Here is a 20,994-nt window from a genome sequence, read left to right on the forward strand (position 1 = left end):
AGTGGATTCAGCCCAAAAGCAAGAAGAAAAGAGAGATTTTCGCCCATCCTCAAAACAACATTTATTTATGTGTTTTTCTCTCTCTTACATGCACTTTAGAGTTTGAATTTCAATTCACAAGTTGTGCTGCATGCTATGGACGAAATTGTTGTATCTCCTCTATATAATGATACTTAATTCATGAATAAAAATAAGTTTTGTTGTTGAGTAAAAAAATTAGAGAAGTTTCTCTTTCAAGATGTGATATCTTGTAATTTTTGGAACTCCATGTTCATGGTGTGTCATATCTATGTTCATGGTTGGTTCAGACTTATCATAGATCCTTTCACAGATCTTTGTGGCGTCTCTCGATCCATCTCTCTATCCATACTTTGTTGGTGTGTCATATCCAGCAAGTTGTCGATCCCCTTTGGTGTGTAATATCCAAAGAATCGATCCACCGTTAAATCAGGAGTCTTCCGCAGCTCTTGTGCGACCATTCGCTCCACATCCTTTGATCTTTTAGACTTCACAGTCTCTTGGATGCAAAGTTTATCCTTTTCTCCACCTTAGAGTGTCGACTCCTTGGCAGGCTCCTATCAAGTGGTATCAGAGCAACACTCTAAGTTTGGTCTATTATTCTATCATCTTCTCATCTCTCCATCTTCTTTCATTCATTTCTCATCTCTTCATCTTCTATTTCTGTTTTACTTTTATATCTTTATTTTGTCAAAAAAAAAGAAATGGAACACAAAAAAAAAAATAGTATCCGGATTTGAGGGCAAATCCTTTTTCAAGAAAGAGAGTATGATATGATAATGGGAAGTATCAGGACATGTGTTCATTATTTGATGCGTATCTGCTCAACCACGAGGAATTTGTGCATGAACCCAGCTGAAGAATGTGCTCAGATCAATTACGAAACTCTTCGAACAAGAATCAGATCAAACAGAGTTCAGATGAAGGAGTTACGCAATTTACAAAACAGGTGATATCCAGGTTACGCGAATTCAGACATACGCCCATTCAAAGGAGGATTCTGACCAGACCAGATTGAATTAAGCTACAAACCAAATTGTTCCAGAATCTTGGTCCATCAGAGAAGCCCAACAAAGTGGATTCAGCCCAAAAGTAATAAGAAAAGAGAAATTTTCGTCCATCCTCAAAACAGCATTTATTTATGTGTTTTTCTCTCTCTTACATGTATTTTAGAGTTTGAATTTCAATTCCCAAGTTGTGATGCATGCCATGGACGAAATTGTTGTATTTTCTCTATATAATGATGCTTAATTCATGAATAAAAATAAGTTTTGTTGTTGAGTAAAAAAAATAGAGAAGTTTCTCTTTCAAGATGTGATATCTTGTAATTTTTGGAACTCCATGTTCGTGGTGTGTCATATCTATGTTCATGGTTGGTTCAGACTTATCATAGATCCTTTCACAGATCTTTGTGGCGTCTCTCGATCTATCTCTATATCCATTCCTTGTTGGTGTGTCATATCCAGCAAGTTGTCGATCCCCTTTGGTGTGTAATATCCAAAGAATCGATCCACCGTTAAATCAGGAGTCTTCCGCAGCTCTTGTGCGACCATTCGCTCCACATCCTTTGATCTTTTAGACTTCACAGTCTCTTGGAAGCAAAGTTTATCCTTTTCTCCACCTTAGAGTGTCGACTCCTTGGCAGGCTCCTATCAAGTGGTATCAGAGCAACACTCTAAGCTTGGTCTATTATTCTATCATCTTCTCATCTCTCCATCTTCTTTCATTCATTTCTCATCTCTTCATCTTCTATTTCTGTTTTACTTTTATATCTTTATTTTGTCAAAAAAAAATGAAATGGAACAAAAAAAAAAAGAATAGTATCTGGATTTGAGGGCAAATCCTTTTTCAAAAAAGAGAGTATGATATGATAATGGGAAGTATCAGGACATGTGTTCATTATTTGATGCGTATCTGCTCAACCACGAGGAATTTGTGCATGAACCCAGCTGAAGAATGTGCTCAGATCAATTACGAAACTCTTCGATTAAGAATCAGATCAAACAGAGTTCAGATGAAGGAGTTACGCAATTTACAAAATAGGTGATATCCAGCTTACGCGAATTCAGACATACGCCCATTCAAAGGAGGATTCTGACCAGACCAGATTGAATTAAGCTACAAACCAAATTGTTCCAGAATCTTGGTCCATCAGAGAAGCCCAACAAAGTGGATTCAGCCCAAAAGTAATAAGAAAATAGAGATTTTCGTCCATCCTCAAAACAGCATTTATTTATGTGTTTTTCTCTCTCTTACATGCATTTTAGAGTTTGAATTTCGATTCCCAAGTTGTGATGCATGCTATGGACGAAATTGTTGTATTTTCTCTATATAATGATGCTTAATTCATGAATAAAAATAAGTTTTGTTGTTGAGTAAAAAAATTAGAGAAGTTTCTCTTTCAAGATGTGATATCTTGTAATTTTTGGAACTCCATGTTCATGGTGTGTCATATCTATGTTCATGGTTGGTTCAGACTTATCATAGATCCTTTCACAGATCTTTGTAGCGTCTCTCGATCTATCTCTCTATCCATTCCTTGTTGGTGTGTCATATCCAGCAAGTTGTCGATCCCCTTTGGTGTGTAATATCCAAAGAATCGATCCACCGTTAAATCAGGAGTCTTCCGCAGCTCTTGTGCGACCATTCGCTCCACATCCTTTGATCTTTTAGACTTCACAGTCTCTTGGATGCAAAGTTTATTCTTTTCTCCACCTTAGAGTGTAGACTCCTTAGCAGGCTCCTATCAAGTGGTATCAGAGCAACACTATAAGCTTGGTCTATTATTCTATCATCTTCTCATCTCTCCATCTTTTTCATTCATTTCTCATCTCTTCATCTTCTATTTCTGTTTTACCTTTATATCTTTATTTTGTCAAAAAAAAAACAAAAAAAAAGAAATGGAACAAAAAAAAAAAAGAATAGTATCCGGATTTGAGGGCAAATCCTTTTTCAAGAAAGAGAGTATGATATGATAATGGGAAGTATCAGGACATGTGGTCATTGTTTGATGTGTATCTGCTAAACCACCAGGAATTTGTGCGTGAAACCAGCTGAAGAATGTGCTCAGATCAATTACGAAACTCCTCGAACAAGAATCAGATCAAACATAGTTCAGATGAAGGAGTTACGCAATTTACAAAACAGGTGATATCCAGCTTACGCGTATTCAGACATACGCCCATTCAAAGGAGGATTCTGACCAGACCAGATTGAATTAAGCTACAAACCAAATTGTTCCAGAATCTTGGTCCATCAGAGAAGCCCAACAAAGTGGATTCAGCCCAAAAGCAATAAGAAAAGAGAGATTTTCGTCCATCTTCAAAACAGCATTTATTTATGTGTTTTTCTCTCTCCTACATGCATTTTAGAGTTTGAATTTCAATTCCCAAGTTGTGATGCATGCTATCGACGAAATTGTTGTATTTTCTCTATATAATGATGCTTAATTCATGAATAAAAATAATTTTTGTTGTTGAGTAAAAAAATTAGAGAAGTTTCTCTTTCAAGATGTGATATCTTGTAATTTTTGGAACTCCATGTTCATGGTGTGTCATATCTATGTTCATGGTTGGTTCAGACTTATCATAGATCCTTTCACAGATCTTTGTGGCGTCTCTCAATCCATCTCTCTATCCATTCCTTGTTGGTGTGTCATATCCAGCAAGTTGTCGATCCTCTTTGGTGTGTAATATCCAAAGAATCGATCCACCGGTAAATTAGGAGTCTTCCGCAGCTTTTGTGCGACCATTCGCTCCACATCCTTTGATCTTTTAGACTTCACAATCTCTTGGATGCAAAGTTTACCCTTTTCTCCACCTTAGAGTGTCGACTCCTTGGGAGGCTCCTATCACCAGAGCTCTGCAAGTGGCGCTGAACATCGACCTATGTTCAAAGCAACCCCCCCGCACCATCGACCATCTGAATCTCGTAACACTAAAGAGGACCACCGGTAAAGACTCCTCCAGCCATAGCCAACCCTGGATTGCCATGAGAGGCACCATCGGTATTCATCTTCTTCCATCCCGTTTGCGGCCTCGTCCAACCTATCAGCCGTTCAACTTGCGGGGGTTTAGATACAGGCCTCTCCTTCACAACATTCACCATGGTGACTTCTTTAGATGTTTGGTCCATCTATATCTAACACATATGACTCATCATTTGACGAATCTAACTTATATCTTTACCAAAATAAATAAATAGTAGTCATATAAACAAAACATTGTTAACTTATACAGATTTCTTTTTCGTTTTGAATATTGACTACCTTATACAGTAGAATTTCTATAAATTAATACTTTTTAAATTAATACTCGCTATAAATTAATAAATTCTTTCGGTCCCGAGTTGGGCCGGTGTAAAAAATGACACATTTCGATAAAATAATAAGATAATAATTTATTTAGAATTCCTATGTAAAAATATTATCACATCAATATCATAAATTAATAATCAAATAAACTAAAATATATATATATATATACATATTTATCCAAGAAAATCTAGTGAGATATAACTCTATTGTTGTTTTCATATTTTTGAATTTGCATTCTTGTTGGAGCTCATCTCTAATCTTTTTCATTGTTATCTTCTTAAATCGCATTCAAAAATTGTGGAGAGTCCTAGATGCGATAATTGCTTCTTTAGTAACTGGTTCTAATGGTATCGTAATATCTTCTTCGACTTCATCATTATCATGAAGGATAATAGTAGCATAGTATTCTAAACTCTAAACTTCTAACATTTATCATTTTTACCTAGATAATATAGTAAACAATTGACATTCATCCTATTACGATAGTCAAGATTATAAATTAAAAAATTCTTTAAAAATGTGAATGATAAGAAAAATATCTTATTTTGTAATAGGAAATTTTTAAAATTATGAAAATTAGAAAATCTCTTCATAAATTAATATTTTATTAATTTATCGATAAATTAATAATTATTAATTTATCGAGAAATTAAAACCTCTATAAATTAATAAAATTTCATGGTCCTGACCTTATTAATTTATAGAGGTTTTACTGTATCAAATTAATATTATCTACTTTTGCGTGTAAATAATACAAAGAAATTTGTGAAGCTATGTTTTGAGTACATAACAAAAGTTAGCGAGAAAAAAAAAGAGTGGAGAAAGAGTTTTCATATTAATCTAGCTGACGATTATCTCTTTGTTCTCTCGGTGCATCTACTCTTACCAATCAGGTCTCAACATACATTTTTTTTTCAACATATATAGTTTCGCACATCTATCAAAACATTTCATGTTTACGTTAGCGAATATAGCTACCACATTACCTTAGCATGAGTTTGTTTCATTAGTTTCGTTATCTTTTTAACTTCCATCATATGATATTATATTCAGTTTTAATTTCCCTCTTAGATCTTGGTTTGTCATTCAAAGATATAATAGTTAATTAGTATAATCATAACATTTATCTTGTAGATTCAACGTACATCCTTTGTTTTTATAAGGATCTCCATAAGTAACCACTGAAGTTGAGGTCCTCCTAACCTATCAAAGGCTACAAGGTTTGTTGATAGATGTGGAATTATAGTGTGATTTAGAGCCTCAATTTTATATGTCTCGATTTGGTCAAAACTTTGTATATATTGGGTCTCTATTGTTTTTTTACTCCACGAATGATTTTCTAAACTTTGTTTTAACAATCTTCTTCTAATTATTATGTTGTTGTTCCTTTGTTTTGACTTTATTTCTTATTGAATTTTTAAAAAAGAAGAAATCTTTAAGAAAAAATATTCAATATTTTTCTTCTTTTAAAAAAATATTTTTATCTTAATTGATCTTCAATTACTTAAATCATTTTATTTCTATTTTTATTTTTTTAAAAAACTTTACAGTTAAATTCAATGATCATTTTCAAAAAATATCCCTTTTATGTAACTTTTCAAAAAAATACTCCTTCATGTTGTTCATTTTCAAAAATACTCCTTTTTAATATACAAAATAACTAAGTTCTAAACCCTAAACCCCAAATACTAAACTCTAATCCCTTAAAACTGTACTCTAAATGTAAAATATAGAATCTAAATCTTTAAAAAAAAACTTAAAATTAGGTTAACATATTGTAATTGTGTAAAAGAAGCTAAAAATGAAAATATTTAAAAAATGAGTAATTTTGAAAAAGGTATCTCAAAATAATATTTCTAACAAATTCTCTAGATGATTTCAATGTATTTGAACAAAAAAATCTTTTATAGGTAATACAATCTAAAATTGTCTATTTAGTTTTTGACTTTTGTATATTTCATTCTTTGAACAATTATTCAAAAGCTAATAAGTTTAGAGTTCCGTTTCTGAATCTCGCCTTAGGTCCACGTCCACCCAAGGTCCTTGGTTTGTTCTAATCATGACATGCTGTCTTATTTTACCATTTGTTTGTTTGTTTATTTACCCGATAAAAATGTTTTTTCCAGCCACTTACCTCTTCTAAGATACCATTTCCATCACTCCCAAAGTGGTCAGGTGATTCAAGTTCCTTCCCCTACTTCTTTTACATATTATTCTTTGACTTCAAAGTTATGAATCTTATGATATATCTCATCAGAGTATACTTGGTCCCAATTCACGATATATACTCTAGTTGTCTCCGTTTTATTGCCACTAACCAGAAACTGCATGTGTTTGTTAAAAAGTCATTGACACTTGACGAAGTAATCTCTGACGTCAGAGATAGCAAAAATGAAGCCGACAATGAGGTTGAGGCTGAGGCTGAGGCTCCAGATCTGTTTTATTCCATGATTTATAAAACAACCAACAACAAAAAAATGATATATGAAGATGTACTTGCTAATGACTTTTAAAATTTGTAAAAACTGTAGATGATTGATGCTTCTATGGACGATAATGAAATTATGGAGAAATTCATACACGTTTAAAACTCTTTTGCAAAAAAAATAGGTAACAAATTTTGTTAAATGAATGGTTTCTCTTAAGAACTCAAAAACCATTTAGTATAAATTAATGATTTTACTTAATCAAAATTATGAATTATGTTGCAGGGTTCTCGCAGATGCTCATATTCCTTGGGCATGTGAAGAATTTTCAAAATTATACAAGAAAGAGTTGCACGATAACTTAAAATTTGACATGTAAGTACTATCTCTCCAAAACATTCGAAATAACCGCACCCGGATTCCCAATCCTCAAATAGGATTCACGTGAAACGATCTCACCGGAACCCCGTAATTCTGACGAGACAACCGGCGTAGAAATCGCTTCTTACAAAAACTTCCACAAATATACCAAACACCACCTCATCTAGTTACTGAGTCGCACAACCAACCACCCCTAGCGACCGAGTAACAAGAGAGGTGGGCTGGAATAATTTATTTCGTCCAGCCACGGACAACACTTCCCCACAATTATTCCGACTCACTAACAACTCCTCTAGTGTAGAACGGCACCTCCATCTGGTGTCGAACGTCACCCATCACACCACTTGCCAACCAACACACACCGACGCTCACGGAATCACTTCTGTCAATCTCTCCTCATCCAAACCTAACTGGGAGGACCCAACACAACAACAAGCTGGTGTCGACCGACACCACCTTGGTGTCGCTCGACACCCCAACTTTACCACAAAACCATCTATACCAGACCACAATACAAACACTTGATTAAAACACAAACCAACCGTGCATTTCACAAACCTATCGTTGGATATGAAGCTTATAGCACCACGAAGCTACCAACCAAAATTCAGCCAAATCGGACTCTGTTTCATCCCCCAAATATTGCCCCGAAGTAGCCCTCTCGTACCAGTTCGCGCTGTTCATCCACAGGTGTTGGTGTCGACCAACACCACAATGGTGTCGAGCGACACCAAGCCAGAAATCGCTCTGTTCAAGCTCTCTTTCGCGACAAACCCCTAAACCTTCACAACCATTGATTCCCTAATCAAATAAACACCAAGCAACATGACTTACCTGGATAATAGCTAGGAGAGAGTCTCCTTCTCTCTCTCAATCCACCACCAAATAATCACATTCTTCTCCACACACAAATAGAAGATGGATCTCCCTTCTCCTTCTCTTAACCCTCCTTAAGGCTCTCTTTGCTCTCAGCATCAAACTCTTGTTTCTCCTTCTCTCCAGAAGCGAGGACAACTCCCCCATCCCAAGAAAAGAGGCTGTCGGGCCTTTAAATGACTTAGGATTTTCTCTCCAAACTCAAACCAAATTAAACCGAGCAATTTCAAAACAAACCGAACGACCCTAATTTTGTGGTGTCGACCGATGCCCTTCTTGGTGTCGATCGACACCCACCCTAAATTTGGGTTCGGGATGTTACAACATTGTACACTGTATTAAATTTTGTTTTGTTTTTTGGAAAAAAAAATAAAATAATTACAGGTGCTGGAGATTATTCATGATTAAACAATGGGATTATGAAATTCTTGACGCGTCCACCATTACCAAATGTAATACCATCATCCAACAACGCCCTACTAGCGTGTCACACATTTTGACAAAAATAAGGGGTTATTGTCTAAATGGGCCTTTATTCTTCTAAAACTTTCAAATTGGGCATTTTTTTCCATGCTATCGGTTTTAGGTATTTTTGGGCAAACCAAAAATACAATTTTAGCCCTCTCTTCTGTGTCTTCTTCTTCCTTCCCCTTTGGCCGATGAAAACCCTCGCTTCTTCTCCCCTGAATACTATGGCTTCAATAGATCCGATATATCTCAATTTGGATGAAGGAATCTAAACCCTAAGGGGGTAGTATCTTGTGAACCCAAGGGATCCAATCACAAACAATTATCAAATTAAAATTTCTAATATTTCCTTCTCTGACCAAAACGAAAACTTCTCCACCACCACCACCCGACCACCGGATCTCATCTTCGCCACCCCTCTCTCGTTCACCGGATCTCATCATCTTTACCACCATCACTTTCACCGGATTTCATCATCACCACCATTATTTCGTTTAACGAATCTCACCGTTTTCACCACCATCTCCTTTCACCAAATCTCATCATCGTAACCACCACCTCGGTCGCCGGATTTCATCATCGCCACCACTCTCCACCGGATCTCATCTTCACTACACAAGTCCGCTAAATTGAGAAAAAGAATTAAGGACAAAATTGTCTTCTCAACATTAAAATAAATACCTATATCTGTAATCATAGACAAAAAGTCCTAATTAAACAATACTCTTCGAAATAAATGATTATCTCATAATTAACTCCGAAAATAATCATAAATGCAAAAATAAGTACTTGAAAAATCTCTGATTTGTTATTGTTTTGGAGTGAAAAATAAATATATTTTTCTTTTTCTGATAATTAGATAATGTTTTGTTTTTTTTTCTAGCCAAAACAACAAAGAAACTACTACACATGCATGAGAAAGTGAATCGAATATCCGTATAAACGGGGAACATTACAAGATGAAATGGATGTGGGAGTAAAAGCTCTCCACACAGAATCTCCAGAAAGATATAAAATGCAAAAAAAATCCTCTAATATATTCGTTGTATAAAAGTATAAAAATTGAAAGAAAAAAAAAAGTCTTTTTATAAAACGAATAAATTAAAAGGAAAAATCTCTAAAATATATAAAACTGGAAGAAAGAAAGAAAAAAAGTTAATAATAATACGAAGAAATAAATCTCATTTTCCCCCTAATTAAATTCATCCAATTCTTAATTGAATAGCCCAAAAAGCCTTTAAATTAATCTCCGTATTAAACTATAGGCCCACTCATAATGTAATAAGGTCCAATACTAAATTATGTTTTTCCGCTCCCAAATAATCTTAAAAGAAAATTAGCGCGCGAAACCATAAAAAAAAAAAAAAAAAAAAAATGAAAACGCCGAAAACAAACCTCTCACTCAGTCTCAGATTTGCAGACTCAAAACGAAAAAAAAAAAGAAAAAAAAAAGAAAAAAATTGAGAAAGAGAGAGACGAAGCGGAGAGCTGTAATGGAGAACTTTAGCTCAGTAGTGGTGAGAAGTTTATTTCTGTATAATCTCCTTTGTTCCCATTTTTATGAAATTTGTTGCTGAAATCTCCGTGTTAATATTTTTGTAGGAGGAACCTGGATTCTCCGATTCAATATCTCCCATTTCCGGTGAGTAGTAGTTCATTTACTGGGTTTAATAATATCTCTCTTATTGCAAATTCTAGGTTTTCTGACAATTTTTTTTTCAATTTTTTGGGTAATAATTTCGTACAGAACCACCAGATATTAGGAATTGGTTTCCCAGTTATGTTTATGAATCGGTACCGTCTTGTTCTTCAATCAACGACATTGAAAACGAAGTCGATGTGGTGAAACAGGTGATCATAATATCTCACCTTTTTAGGTTTTTTTTTTTTTTTTTTTTTTTTTTGTTAAAAACCCTTTAATAAATTTCTTGTTCTTTTTTTTTTTTTTTTTGGCAGGTTTCAGATCACTCTGAATCACTTCCTTCTGGCAATCTTTCTATTTTGGTTTAAGTTTATTGATCATGTGGCTATTGATGGATTTTTGTTTTGTAACTTTGAATCTATTTGCTTCTCAGAACCTCCTGATGTCAGAAACTGGTTTCCGAGCTATGTCTATGAATCGCCATTGCTGGATACAAGTGATGGTTTTGAATTGTCTGTTCCTGGAGAAAGTGTATGTATAAAGGAGACCGAAACAGATATTGAAAGAAACCATGGTTGTCCTAGTTTATTTGAGCAAGAACTTGTCTCTTCTATAAAGGTATTATTGCAATTGAACTACATCAGTGGATTTTCATATGAGTCTATGTCTTCTTCGCTGGTATGCTTATTGTTTCTCATTATCTGCTGTTTTTTCTATCAGGCTGATGACTTGGTCTCCTTACAGGATACAGATCTCTCTCAGTCCCTGTCTTTTATTTCGGGTGAGTACAGCCAGTTTTTTTTGTATATGTTACTGATGTTTGCTCTCTTGAAATGTGTTATTATTGAACTGACTCAGGTTTATACAGTTTAGAACTGTAGAGTTGAATCTTACATGTTTTATGTCTTTGTTGTATTAGAGCCTCCTGATGTCAGAAACTGGTTTCCAAGCTATGAGTATCGATCTCCTCAGCTTTCAGACACTCATGATGAACTTGGATTTTCTTGTTTTGAGAAAGATGAGTTAATCGTTGACGAGAGTGACACAGAGGACGGAAATGGTTCTGGTATTTTTCGAAAAATTAAGAGCAAGCAAACGACTGTTGGTCTTGGCAGGTTAAATTCAAATGATTACTACAAGGATAACATTGCAACAGAGACGGTAAGTAATGTTCTTGAACCATCTAAACATTGAGAAATCATTGCTGCTCATTATACTATGCAAGCTTGCCACATCATCTGTAGTCTAAAGAAAGAAACTTGTGTGGATAGTTTTAAAATTAGATGAAATCCAGTGGTCATTTACTATATTAATTGCACAGTTTTGTGTTGACTCTCGATCCTGTTAGTTCTCACTGACTCTTTCTCGATTCTACATGTTAGGAGGTCTCATCAGACAATGCTTATTCAGACCAAGAAATGGAAAAGCAGTTCTCAGTTAGATTGTTCAATGCCTCAGAGAAAGAAGTGAAACCAAAATCAAGCTTCGAGCAGGAACCGTTATGCTGTGAACCAAAAGAAGAAGCAAAGATTAACCCCGAAGTTTCCCGGTACAACCAAAAACGTAAATCACCCCCGAAGAACGAAGATTCTTTACATGAGCTGAGACCTAATCATATCCAAGAAACCATTTCCATGAACTCCAGCAGACAAAAGTCTCCAATAGAGCAAGAATCAGATGACAAGGAAAATGTTCATCGTGGACAAAGCACTAACTCTGGATTTGTGACAACGAAAAAGGCAAGATTCAAAGAAGCAAGAGACCAATGTTCCGTGGCGAAACCAAATACAGGAGTTCAGCTGGAATGTTCTAGAAGTAAAGAGTTGAAGAATATGGCTGCGGAGGAGAAAGACAAAGAGGAAAGAAAGAGGAAGAGAAGAGTTTTGGGAGAAATCTCAAATCACCAGCCCTCCGGAGCAGATGAGATCGCAGGAAAATGGCGTTGCCCACAGAAGAACAAAAGGAACATAGTTCCACCATTGAAGCAGCTTCGACTTGACGCATGGATACATAACGTCTGAGTCGTTTGAGTAGTCTTCACCATTTCACCAACAATGTTGTATTGCATTCTTTTCCTTTCTCTTTTGTAATCCTCCTCCATGTTAATAAGCTGAGCCTAACCAAAAGTAACCCGAACCAGACGCAATAACCAGAGTAGATTTTGTACCGGTCATGTCCGGTACAGTTCTTTCAGAGACTGGGTGTTGAATGATGATGATAAGAAGCAAATTAGTACTCAATAAGGATGCTTTCCCCCTAAATTAGTTTACTTTATTGTTTCTCTCTTGATTTCTAGAACTTGCATGATCAAGAAGCGTTTTTTCGGACAGAGCAAATCTGTTTAATCAAAAAAAAAATCAAAACTTTGGGTGTGGTCACGGTTCCGAGTCGGTGAAGATGAGCTTCGTCAAGTACCTCCGCCGAGAAAGTTTGCTCCAATTAGCCGGAAAATCATACCTTAGCCGTAACTACATGCTTCAGACCTGCCGGAGTCTTATAATCCAAACCGCTTCGACTGAATTTGTCAAGCTTAATCGTCTCTCTGGTTCCGATTCCGGTAATTTCACCCTTTCCTTGTCAACCTTTGTCGAATTGGTTTGTTTCTTTGAGTTTTCATTTCTGTAGATGATTACTGAAATGGTTTCTTGAGAGTGTCTGGACAAAATCGATGCTAAAGGAATGATTGACAAAAAGTATTTCTTTGTGTTTATGATTTATAGGTATAATCGAAGTCAATCTAGATAGGCCTGTTGCCAAAAATGCCATTAATAACGAGATGCTGAAAAGTCTCCTGAACACATTTGAGTCCATACATCAAGATAGTTCAGCTAGGGTTGTCATGATCAAAAGTCTGGTTCCTGGAGTTTTCTGTGCTGGTGCAGATCTGAAGGTAGTTTTGTCATTACTACCACTTCTCCCGGAATGTTCATAACCGATTTGTTTAGCCATGTTTTAAAATTTTTGGTTTGTTTGGATGTCAGGAACGTAGAACTATGAGTCCATCTGAGGTTCACACATATGTCAACTCGTTGCGCTACGTGTTCTCGTTCATAGAGGTATGCTCTCATTTATCCTTGTTGGTGCTCATAGATTAGCTACTACTGTCATTAATGGAAAGATTGTTGGGAATTAATGTATACCACATTTGTAGAATTATCTCAGCTTTATCAAGATTCAGAATTGAATAGAGTCTTCAACTTATAGTGAAAAGGAATTTATAGTAGTTCTACTCTTATATGAAGACTTGTGTTTAGTGACTGACTTTAAAGACTTATGTTTCTAGGTACTGAGTATCCCAACTATTGCTGCAATAGAAGGTGTGGCACTGGGAGGTGGACTCGAAATGGCTCTAGCTTGTGATCTTCGAATCTGTGGTATTTACATATCTGGTCATACTCTTATTATAATCAACCGGCTAATATAAGTACATATGGTTAATACTCACAAATTGAAAAAATTTCAGGCGAAAATGCAGTTTTTGGCTTGCCTGAAACAGGACTTGCTATAATCCCTGGGTATATTATAAGCTTCATCACTCTTTGACAAATGATTTCTCTTATTACCCTTTTTATCATTCCTCTGATAAGTTTTTTTCTGTTTGCTTCTATGTAGAGCTGGTGGGACACAGAGGCTCTCGAGGCTGGTTGGGAGATCGGTATCAAAGGAACTTATATTCACAGGTCGAAAGATTGATGCAAGAGAAGCTGCAACTAAAGGTCCTTGACTATTCAAGTTGCATTTCTTATAACGACTTGTAAACTTCTTTTGGCAATATACCCCAAATAAGGATTGATTCATATACTCCTTTTTTCTTTGGTGGTGCAGGGCTTGTGAACCTTTGTGTTACGGCAGGTGAGGCTCATGAGAAAGCAATTGAAATGGCACAGCAGATAAATGAAAAAGGTCCATTGGCTATAAAGATGGCGAAGAAAGCGATTAATGAAGGAATAGAGACGAATATAGGTTCGGGTTTGGGGGTAGAAGAGATGTGTTATCAGCAGCTTCTTTATACTCAAGATCGTCTTGAAGGATTAGCTGCTTTTGCCGAGAAGCGCAAGCCTCTTTACACTGGCAAGTGAAAACCGTACCTTGCAAGTCAATCAATGAATCATCATTAGAGTCCAATCAACTTTAGTTTCAATAACCATTTAATTGGATGTTTATAACCCGAATGGTTTAGGATTATAATTATGTTTATGTCACAGTAAGCAAGGAAACACTTAAATATCACTGCTTGTGTTTGTGCATAAGGATAGGAAAAACCAAAAAGGAGGAAAGAGCACACAAGCTAGAAAACTAAAGTTGGTCAAAACTTAAAACTAGTGGTTATTCTTTATGCGTATGTTTTAAGCTAATTGTTGAGTTCACAAATGCATCTTCTTGAAGTTTGCTGTGTGAAAAAAAACATAAAAAATGACTGTCAAAGAAAAAGTAAACCCAACAAAACAAAACAAAAACTAATTAAGAGTCGATAAAAGTAGCCGACCAAGTGATCGACCGCCCCACCAATGTGGTGTCAAAATGATGTGGTCGTGATTAGACACTTTTTTCAGTTTGACCTGTTAAATTTATTTTTTTTCTTTTTTAGTAATTCTTTGACTAATCATAATACCATATTAACTAAACCTATGTTTCCATTCATCTATGAAAAAAATATTTATCGAGTAGTGTCGGATTCATATAACAATTTTAAAACGTGTTGAGAGATTCTAAATCTTAAACCCTTACAATTCAACAACATAACAATAAGATAAATTCGTTTGTTCTATTCCTTTTTTTCTTCGATTTTCAAAGTTTATTATATTCAGAAAGTATAGATACCTTATCGACAAAGTTTTGGTCTTAAAAGAAAAAGAATCGTCCCTTATTTTTTATCTTCCCAAGTCCGGTGGTAATTGTGTTAGAAGGATTTTGTATTTAGTTAGTGTTTAATTAGGGTTTTCAGACAAAGTGCTGCTGTGTTAAAAAGAAAAAAAAGCTTAGCGTAAATAAACCAAAAGAAGAGAATCAAGATTCCTCCGAGGGTCATATGCCTACGCGACCTACTCTCTGTCATATTCACTAAACGTATTATCAATTAATTGCTCTATTTATTCTACCACCTTTTTCATTTAACAACTTTTAGATTTTGCTCTCTTAATCGTATTATACAACCAAAACAAGATTATCGGTTGGAGCGGATTGTAACTGAAGTATGAGTTGAACAATTTGGTGTGTCTGTGGGGAATCAAAACAAACATCTAATTTCGAAAGTTATTAAACTAGTAAAAGATGATAAATATTTTGATTCTCCACATACGACGTCAATTGTTAAACTAGTACTATTAGATAGTGAAAATTGATCTAGGGATTTGGAGATTTTTGCTAAGATGAGGATTTTAACTGAAAAAAAAAAGAACATAAGAAATCAAAAGGGGAGGGCTCATAGCTATCATCAATCTCTTAGAATCTAGATCTAGGGCATGAATTTTTTTTTGTATCCCTTTCTCCAATGAAGAGTCTCCATATTTATACACGTATTCACTAGGTTAATTTTGATATATCCCTCTCCTCTTTTTTGTAAATTTTCCTATGCTCTATCCTTTGATTTTCTCTTTTCCTAGCTGATTTCCGTTCTTCTCGTAGGTTGGAAACTTTCCGTTTTTTCTTTAAAGTCGGCAACCATGAATGGGTTGTATAGGTAATTGAGTGGGCTAATTTTAATTTGGCCTATGATTATGTAAGGGTTGACAACTTATATGCAACAGTCATATTCAATCTCTTTTTTCTTCTTCTTACATTTTTTATAGTCGGAAAAAAAAAACAGAACTTAACCTCTAAGTCTTAGCATTTCCACTAACTCATCTCTCTCTCTCTTCTTTCATCACCAAAATAAAGAACCTTTACAAACTTCTCTCTACAACAGTCACTTTTTTCTCTTCAATGGTGGAAGCAAGAAGCTCGAAGAAACCAACCCAATTGGGTAATAAAGAAGAACAAAACCCTACAAAATTCTACTCTCGGTTCATCTTCAAAGCTCTCCTCCTCACCGTTCTCTGCGCCGTCGTACCTGTCTTCCTCTCTCAGACGCCCGAGCTCGCTAACCAAACAAGACTCCTCGAGCTTCTCCACCTTATTTTCGTCGGCATCGCCGTCTCCTACGGCCTCTTCAGCCGCCGTAACTATGACGGAGGAGGAGGATCAAGCAATAGTGATCACAACAAAGCTGATCATCATAATAACAACAATTCGCACTCCTATGCCCCTAAGATTCTTGAAGTATCCTCTGTTTTTAACGTTGGTCACGAGAGTGAATCTGAACCGTCCGATGATTCCTCCGGCGACCACCGTAAGTTTCAGACATGGAAGAACAAGTACCACATGAAAATCCCCGAGGTTGAGTCTCGTTTCGTCGATCGAGTAAGTTCAGAGATCAGAGAGAAACCTCTGCTTTTACCTGTTCGGAGCTTGAACTATTCTCGTGTTCCTGATTCCTCCGGCGAAAACTCCGGTCGATGGGATAAAGTGAGATCCAAAAGAAAGATTTTGAAGACTCTCGGTGATGATAACGGTGATGTGCTTCCTTCTCCGATTCCATGGAGGTCAAGATCATCATCATCATCATCGTCAAAGGAGATTGGATCTCTACCGTCCATTAAGAATCTGACTACAGTTGAATCACAGCCGTTGATCAAGAATCTGACACCATTTTCTTCTCTCTCTTCTCCAAGAAAGTCGAATCCTTTACCTAATCTCGCATCTCCGCCACCTCCGCCTCCGCCTCCACCGCCGCTACCGGCTTTTTATAACTCATCGTCGAGAAAGGCTCAACCGGGAATTTACAGGGTTGAGCGGAGGGAATCAGTTCACAATACCAAATTTGGAGGCGGTGAGTTTCATCCTCCGCCGCCTCCGCCACCACCACCTCCGGTGGAGTATTATAAGTCACCTTCGACGAAATTCAGATTAAGTAGCGAACGGAGAAAGTCGTCGGAGCAAAAGATGAGAAGAAACTCTCCTAAAAAAGTGTGGTGGTCTGATCCAGTCGTGGAATCCAAGGAACAAGACACGGAGAAGAATGATCAACGAAGTTACTTGGGAAGCAAGGCAGACGAAGAATTCGAGAATGAAGAGCAGAGAATAAGAGAAAATGAAATCCACAACGAAGAGGTTGAGAAGAAGATAATAGAGGAAGAAGGAGTTTGTGAGAGCAACAATGTCAGTGACGTAGACAAGAAGGCAGATGAGTTTATTGCAAAGTTCAGAGAACAGATTAGGTTACAGAGAATCGAGTCTATCAAGAGATCTGCTAATAAGATCTCTGCTTCGAGGTAGAACGTAGTAATTATAGGAAAGAAATACATTTTCAGTTTATGTTGGTTATCATCATAAGGTTGTAATATTAAGGAGAACAAACATTTTTGTTACATTTTTATTCAGCCAGGAAAATAAAAACTGGAATGGAGATGTATGTGAATTACAAACTCAGATTAAAAATACCCTAATCTGTTCAGATCATTAATGATAGACTCGATTCTCTGCGGCGAAAAGCTTCATAGATTAATGATCTGATGAGAATGAGATGAGGCTTGTCTCCAAAGAGAGTCAGTCTAATACCAAGTTGCTTACATAAAAAGCCAGTTAATACGGATATTGTCACAACAAGAATCAAATACATCCAAAAACGTTAAACGTATCCCTAAAGTAAGAAAATTTATCTAACTCGTGGGAAAAGGCTTGCCAATCTGACATGTAGCATTTTCAGCATCTCAGAGCAGTCTGATTGAAACACCATCGAAATGAGCTCTATGAACAAGAGTACAAGACACATTTTTCTTTGGGATGTGAATGTTCTAGTTCTAGGCCTTGATGTCTCTTTGAGATGCCACTACCTATCGACCTGATGGTGCAAGGATCTCCCGATTGTTTTCGGGCTCTTTACCGGGATAATCTCCTCGTCATATCCATCCAGCCCGGGTACAAATCTCCGCTCATGAAAATCATCAATTGTTGTATCAAAACATTTATATTTGGGCTAAGTGGGTAGATAAGAAAGAAGTGTAGCCTATTAGCATAACCTCCATTTCAATAAGGCCTAAACTCTCGCTTGACCCATACTCATGTACGACCATATATGGTAATATCCTCAGTTGCAAGATGTAATGGTACCAATTCACCAGTAGATTTTGGCCCAACCTATATATAGTCGAACTTAAATAATTCAACTATTAACAAAATTAAATAGGCTGAAAACAAGTACACAGTTCAACTATTTTTGTTCACAATTTAGTATTTTAACATACGCCAAATGAAACAGTTTGGACCATTTGTTTTTCTCATTTCCTACATCAAAATGTACTTATTCCTTTGTCGCTAGACTCTAATTATTATTATCGCAATAAATTTTCTTGTCATAGTTGTCCAAAATAATTATTGCAGCAAAACAAAAAAAATGATTTCAAGTCGCAATATTGGATAATTTGATTTTGATGTTTATAGGAAAATATATCGAATAAATATGGCTGTAGACATTTGTTGTTGTTACTCGTTAGCATGAACATGTTGGTTTTAATAATCAACAAAAATATAAATCTGTTTTTTCTTCTTTCTAAAAATACATACATGTTAACAACTACATCCATTCTGGTCCCTGAAACTTAAATAAAATGACCAAAACACCCTTCGGTTGCCAAGTAAAAAAATAGACTTAGGACCGAGGACGAAGAGCGTCAAAAGTCAAGCCGTGAGATATCCTCGCAGCAGGAGCCCAAGCATTGACCGGCAACGACCGTCGGTGGTGCGCTGACGTTGCAGCCTGAGGTGGTTGTGGTTGTGGAGGGACCGACACGTGTTCGCACGAAGGGCACATGGTCAATGTGGTTGGTGGGCTCATGTGCATGTAGAACTGAGGAGAGAGCTTCAGTGCCCTTAGCTCCGTTACTTCTTTCTGTAGCCTACGGTTCTCTTCCGTTAGATTCTCGCAGCATCGCCGTAAGAACTCACAGTCAACCTCAGTCTGCTTAAGCTTTGTTCTGTTATTATTACCAAAACACCCATATTAGCAAATCGATAAATCAGGGGCAAATCGGGAAACAGAGATGTGGTTTTTTTCGTTCTTTACCTAGCTCGTCTGTTCTGAAACCAAACTTCCACTTGTCTAGCTCTTAATCCTAGTTGCTTAGCCAATGCTTGCTTCTGCTTCTGTTAAACAAAAAAAGTTGAAAACAACCTTGGTTCAGTCGAAATTTACGGAAATGCCATTAACAAATTAATATCTGCATTTATTACGAGTTACCACAACCAATACTACTACTAGTAGAAATGTTTTTTTTTTTCTCGTCAACAAGTAATATAATAGTCTCGTTGAATACAATGATGTGAATTTATTTTACCGGATTGAGAGTACTGTGATCTTTGAAGGTTTCTTCGAGAATAGCAGATTGATCTTTGGAGAGTCTAAGTTTTTTCCTGGAGTTATCACCGTCTTCATCGTCACTGATTCCTCCTCTTGAGCCTTGTGGATCTGTGTCTTCTTCTCTCTCTCTTCTTTTTCCGGTAGAGCTTGAGACTGTGCTGTTAGGTGAAGATACACCGGCGTCTTCGTGTCCGTATTCGGCTGTCGAGGGTGCTCTGTTCACGTCGATTCCACGGATGAAGGTTCTTGTTTCTTTTTGAGATGAATCTGAGTTTGGAACTGCATGCATAACATTAGCAAGAAAGCAAAAAAAAGTAAGACTTTGTTGAGTTTTTCCTGGAAAATGAATTATCTTTTTCTCGGGAAAAAAAATAACAGAGGAACCAAGAAAGATATGAAGTATATTACCTGAAGAAGTGAAACTCTCGTTCCAGGAGGATCTACGGGGTAATCCAAAAGAAGAAGAAGGAGTAACAGAAACAACAGATGGATTTGGTTTGAGATTCATCTGTTTCTTTTGATAATTCAAGCCTAAGCTTAAACCCAAGTCGTCTTTCTCCAACATCATCTTCATCAACAATAAGAAAGACTCTGTTTTTGCAATAAAGTTTCCTGCTTTTTCTTTTCCTTTTGAGAGAGAGAGAGAGAGAGAGAGAGAGAAGAGAAGATGAATGGGCAAGTATAATAAGGAAGAAGGAGAAGAGTTAATATAGAGAGGTAGAGAGAGAGAGAGAAATATTTTTTTAAATTTTTTTTTCCAATCATGAGTGTGTGACTTAGCTGAGTCAATTAATAATTGATACTTTGGTTCAATGAAATAATTTTATAATTCAGAAACTTTGCTTCTTTGCCCCCTCTTAAACTCTCTCAACCTAATCAAATCTAAAAGAAATAGTTGTATGATAAAATAATAATTATAGTCACACCATTAATGATTAATGTTGATATTAATGTATAACATCAAATTTTCTCAGTCAAAGATGATTTCAAAGTTCAAACTATCATTAATAGTTCATTTTGTAGGATATATTATTCATATGACTTTTAGTCGACTTCTCTTCCTCTTAAGTCTTAACTAACAAACAAATTATGACGAGAACAAAATCTAACAATCATTATTTTATTTTGATATGGTTTACATTGTTTTCAATTCCTTGCATTTAGTATTACTTTTCGTTTTTTTTCCAATCAAATGGTCTGGTTTATAACGTGACTAGATTGTTGGGACGTGAGAAGATATGAACTAGTCAAACAAAACTTGCAAATCCTCTTTGAAATGTATTAACATTGGACATTTCATTTTCTTTCCACTATACTATCTACACCCAAACAAAATTATACCTTATAAATTACCATGAACAGCTAATATATTTATTTAGTCAAAGTTTCATACTAGTAATATTCTAGGAATTTATCAAGTTTTTGCCAAGACTTGACTTTATTTTTATGGGATTTTTAAAGGTAGAAATGATAA

General features: G+C 36.0%; 4 protein-coding genes across 4 annotated transcripts; 3 read left to right on the plus strand and 1 right to left on the minus strand.

The window, feature by feature from the left end:
• Positions 1-9,822: 9,822 nt before the first annotated feature.
• LOC104718677 (uncharacterized) lies at positions 9,823-12,387 on the plus strand. The gene is made up of 8 exons (XM_010436466.3): positions 9,823-10,001; positions 10,087-10,126; positions 10,232-10,335; positions 10,441-10,471; positions 10,560-10,744; positions 10,847-10,907; positions 11,046-11,287; positions 11,509-12,387. The coding sequence occupies exons 1-8, from the start codon at positions 9,978-9,980 to the stop codon at positions 12,145-12,147; spliced, it is 1,326 nt and encodes a 441-aa protein (XP_010434768.1). The 5' UTR covers positions 9,823-9,977; the 3' UTR covers positions 12,148-12,387.
• On the plus strand, positions 12,260-14,356 carry LOC104718676 (putative enoyl-CoA hydratase 2, mitochondrial). The gene is made up of 7 exons (XM_010436465.3): positions 12,260-12,683; positions 12,847-13,016; positions 13,108-13,182; positions 13,410-13,500; positions 13,590-13,641; positions 13,739-13,842; positions 13,952-14,356. Exons 1-7 carry the CDS (start codon positions 12,524-12,526, stop codon positions 14,203-14,205), a joined length of 906 nt encoding a protein of 301 aa, XP_010434767.1. The 5' UTR covers positions 12,260-12,523; the 3' UTR covers positions 14,206-14,356.
• A 1,115-nt stretch (positions 14,357-15,471) lies between these two features.
• LOC104718678 (uncharacterized) lies at positions 15,472-17,602 on the plus strand. The gene is made up of 2 exons (XM_010436467.3): positions 15,472-15,653; positions 15,752-17,602. Exon 2 carries the CDS (start codon positions 16,049-16,051, stop codon positions 17,438-17,440), a length of 1,392 nt encoding a protein of 463 aa, XP_010434769.2. The 5' UTR covers positions 15,472-15,653; positions 15,752-16,048; the 3' UTR covers positions 17,441-17,602.
• A 1,069-nt stretch (positions 17,603-18,671) lies between these two features.
• On the minus strand, positions 18,672-20,375 carry LOC104718679 (homeobox-leucine zipper protein HAT4). Its single transcript, XM_010436468.2, has 4 exons — positions 19,929-20,375; positions 19,498-19,799; positions 19,227-19,306; positions 18,672-19,137 (listed from the first exon to the last, which is right to left on the minus strand). The coding sequence occupies exons 1-4, from the start codon at positions 20,092-20,094 to the stop codon at positions 18,813-18,815; spliced, it is 873 nt and encodes a 290-aa protein (XP_010434770.1). The 5' UTR covers positions 20,095-20,375; the 3' UTR covers positions 18,672-18,812.
• Positions 20,376-20,994: the final 619 nt, after the last annotated feature.

This window comes from Camelina sativa, chromosome 10 (assembly GCF_030686135.1).
Source record: "Camelina sativa cultivar CO46 ecotype springtype chromosome 10, ASM3068613v1".
Classification (NCBI taxonomy): Eukaryota; Viridiplantae; Streptophyta; class Magnoliopsida; order Brassicales; family Brassicaceae; genus Camelina; species Camelina sativa.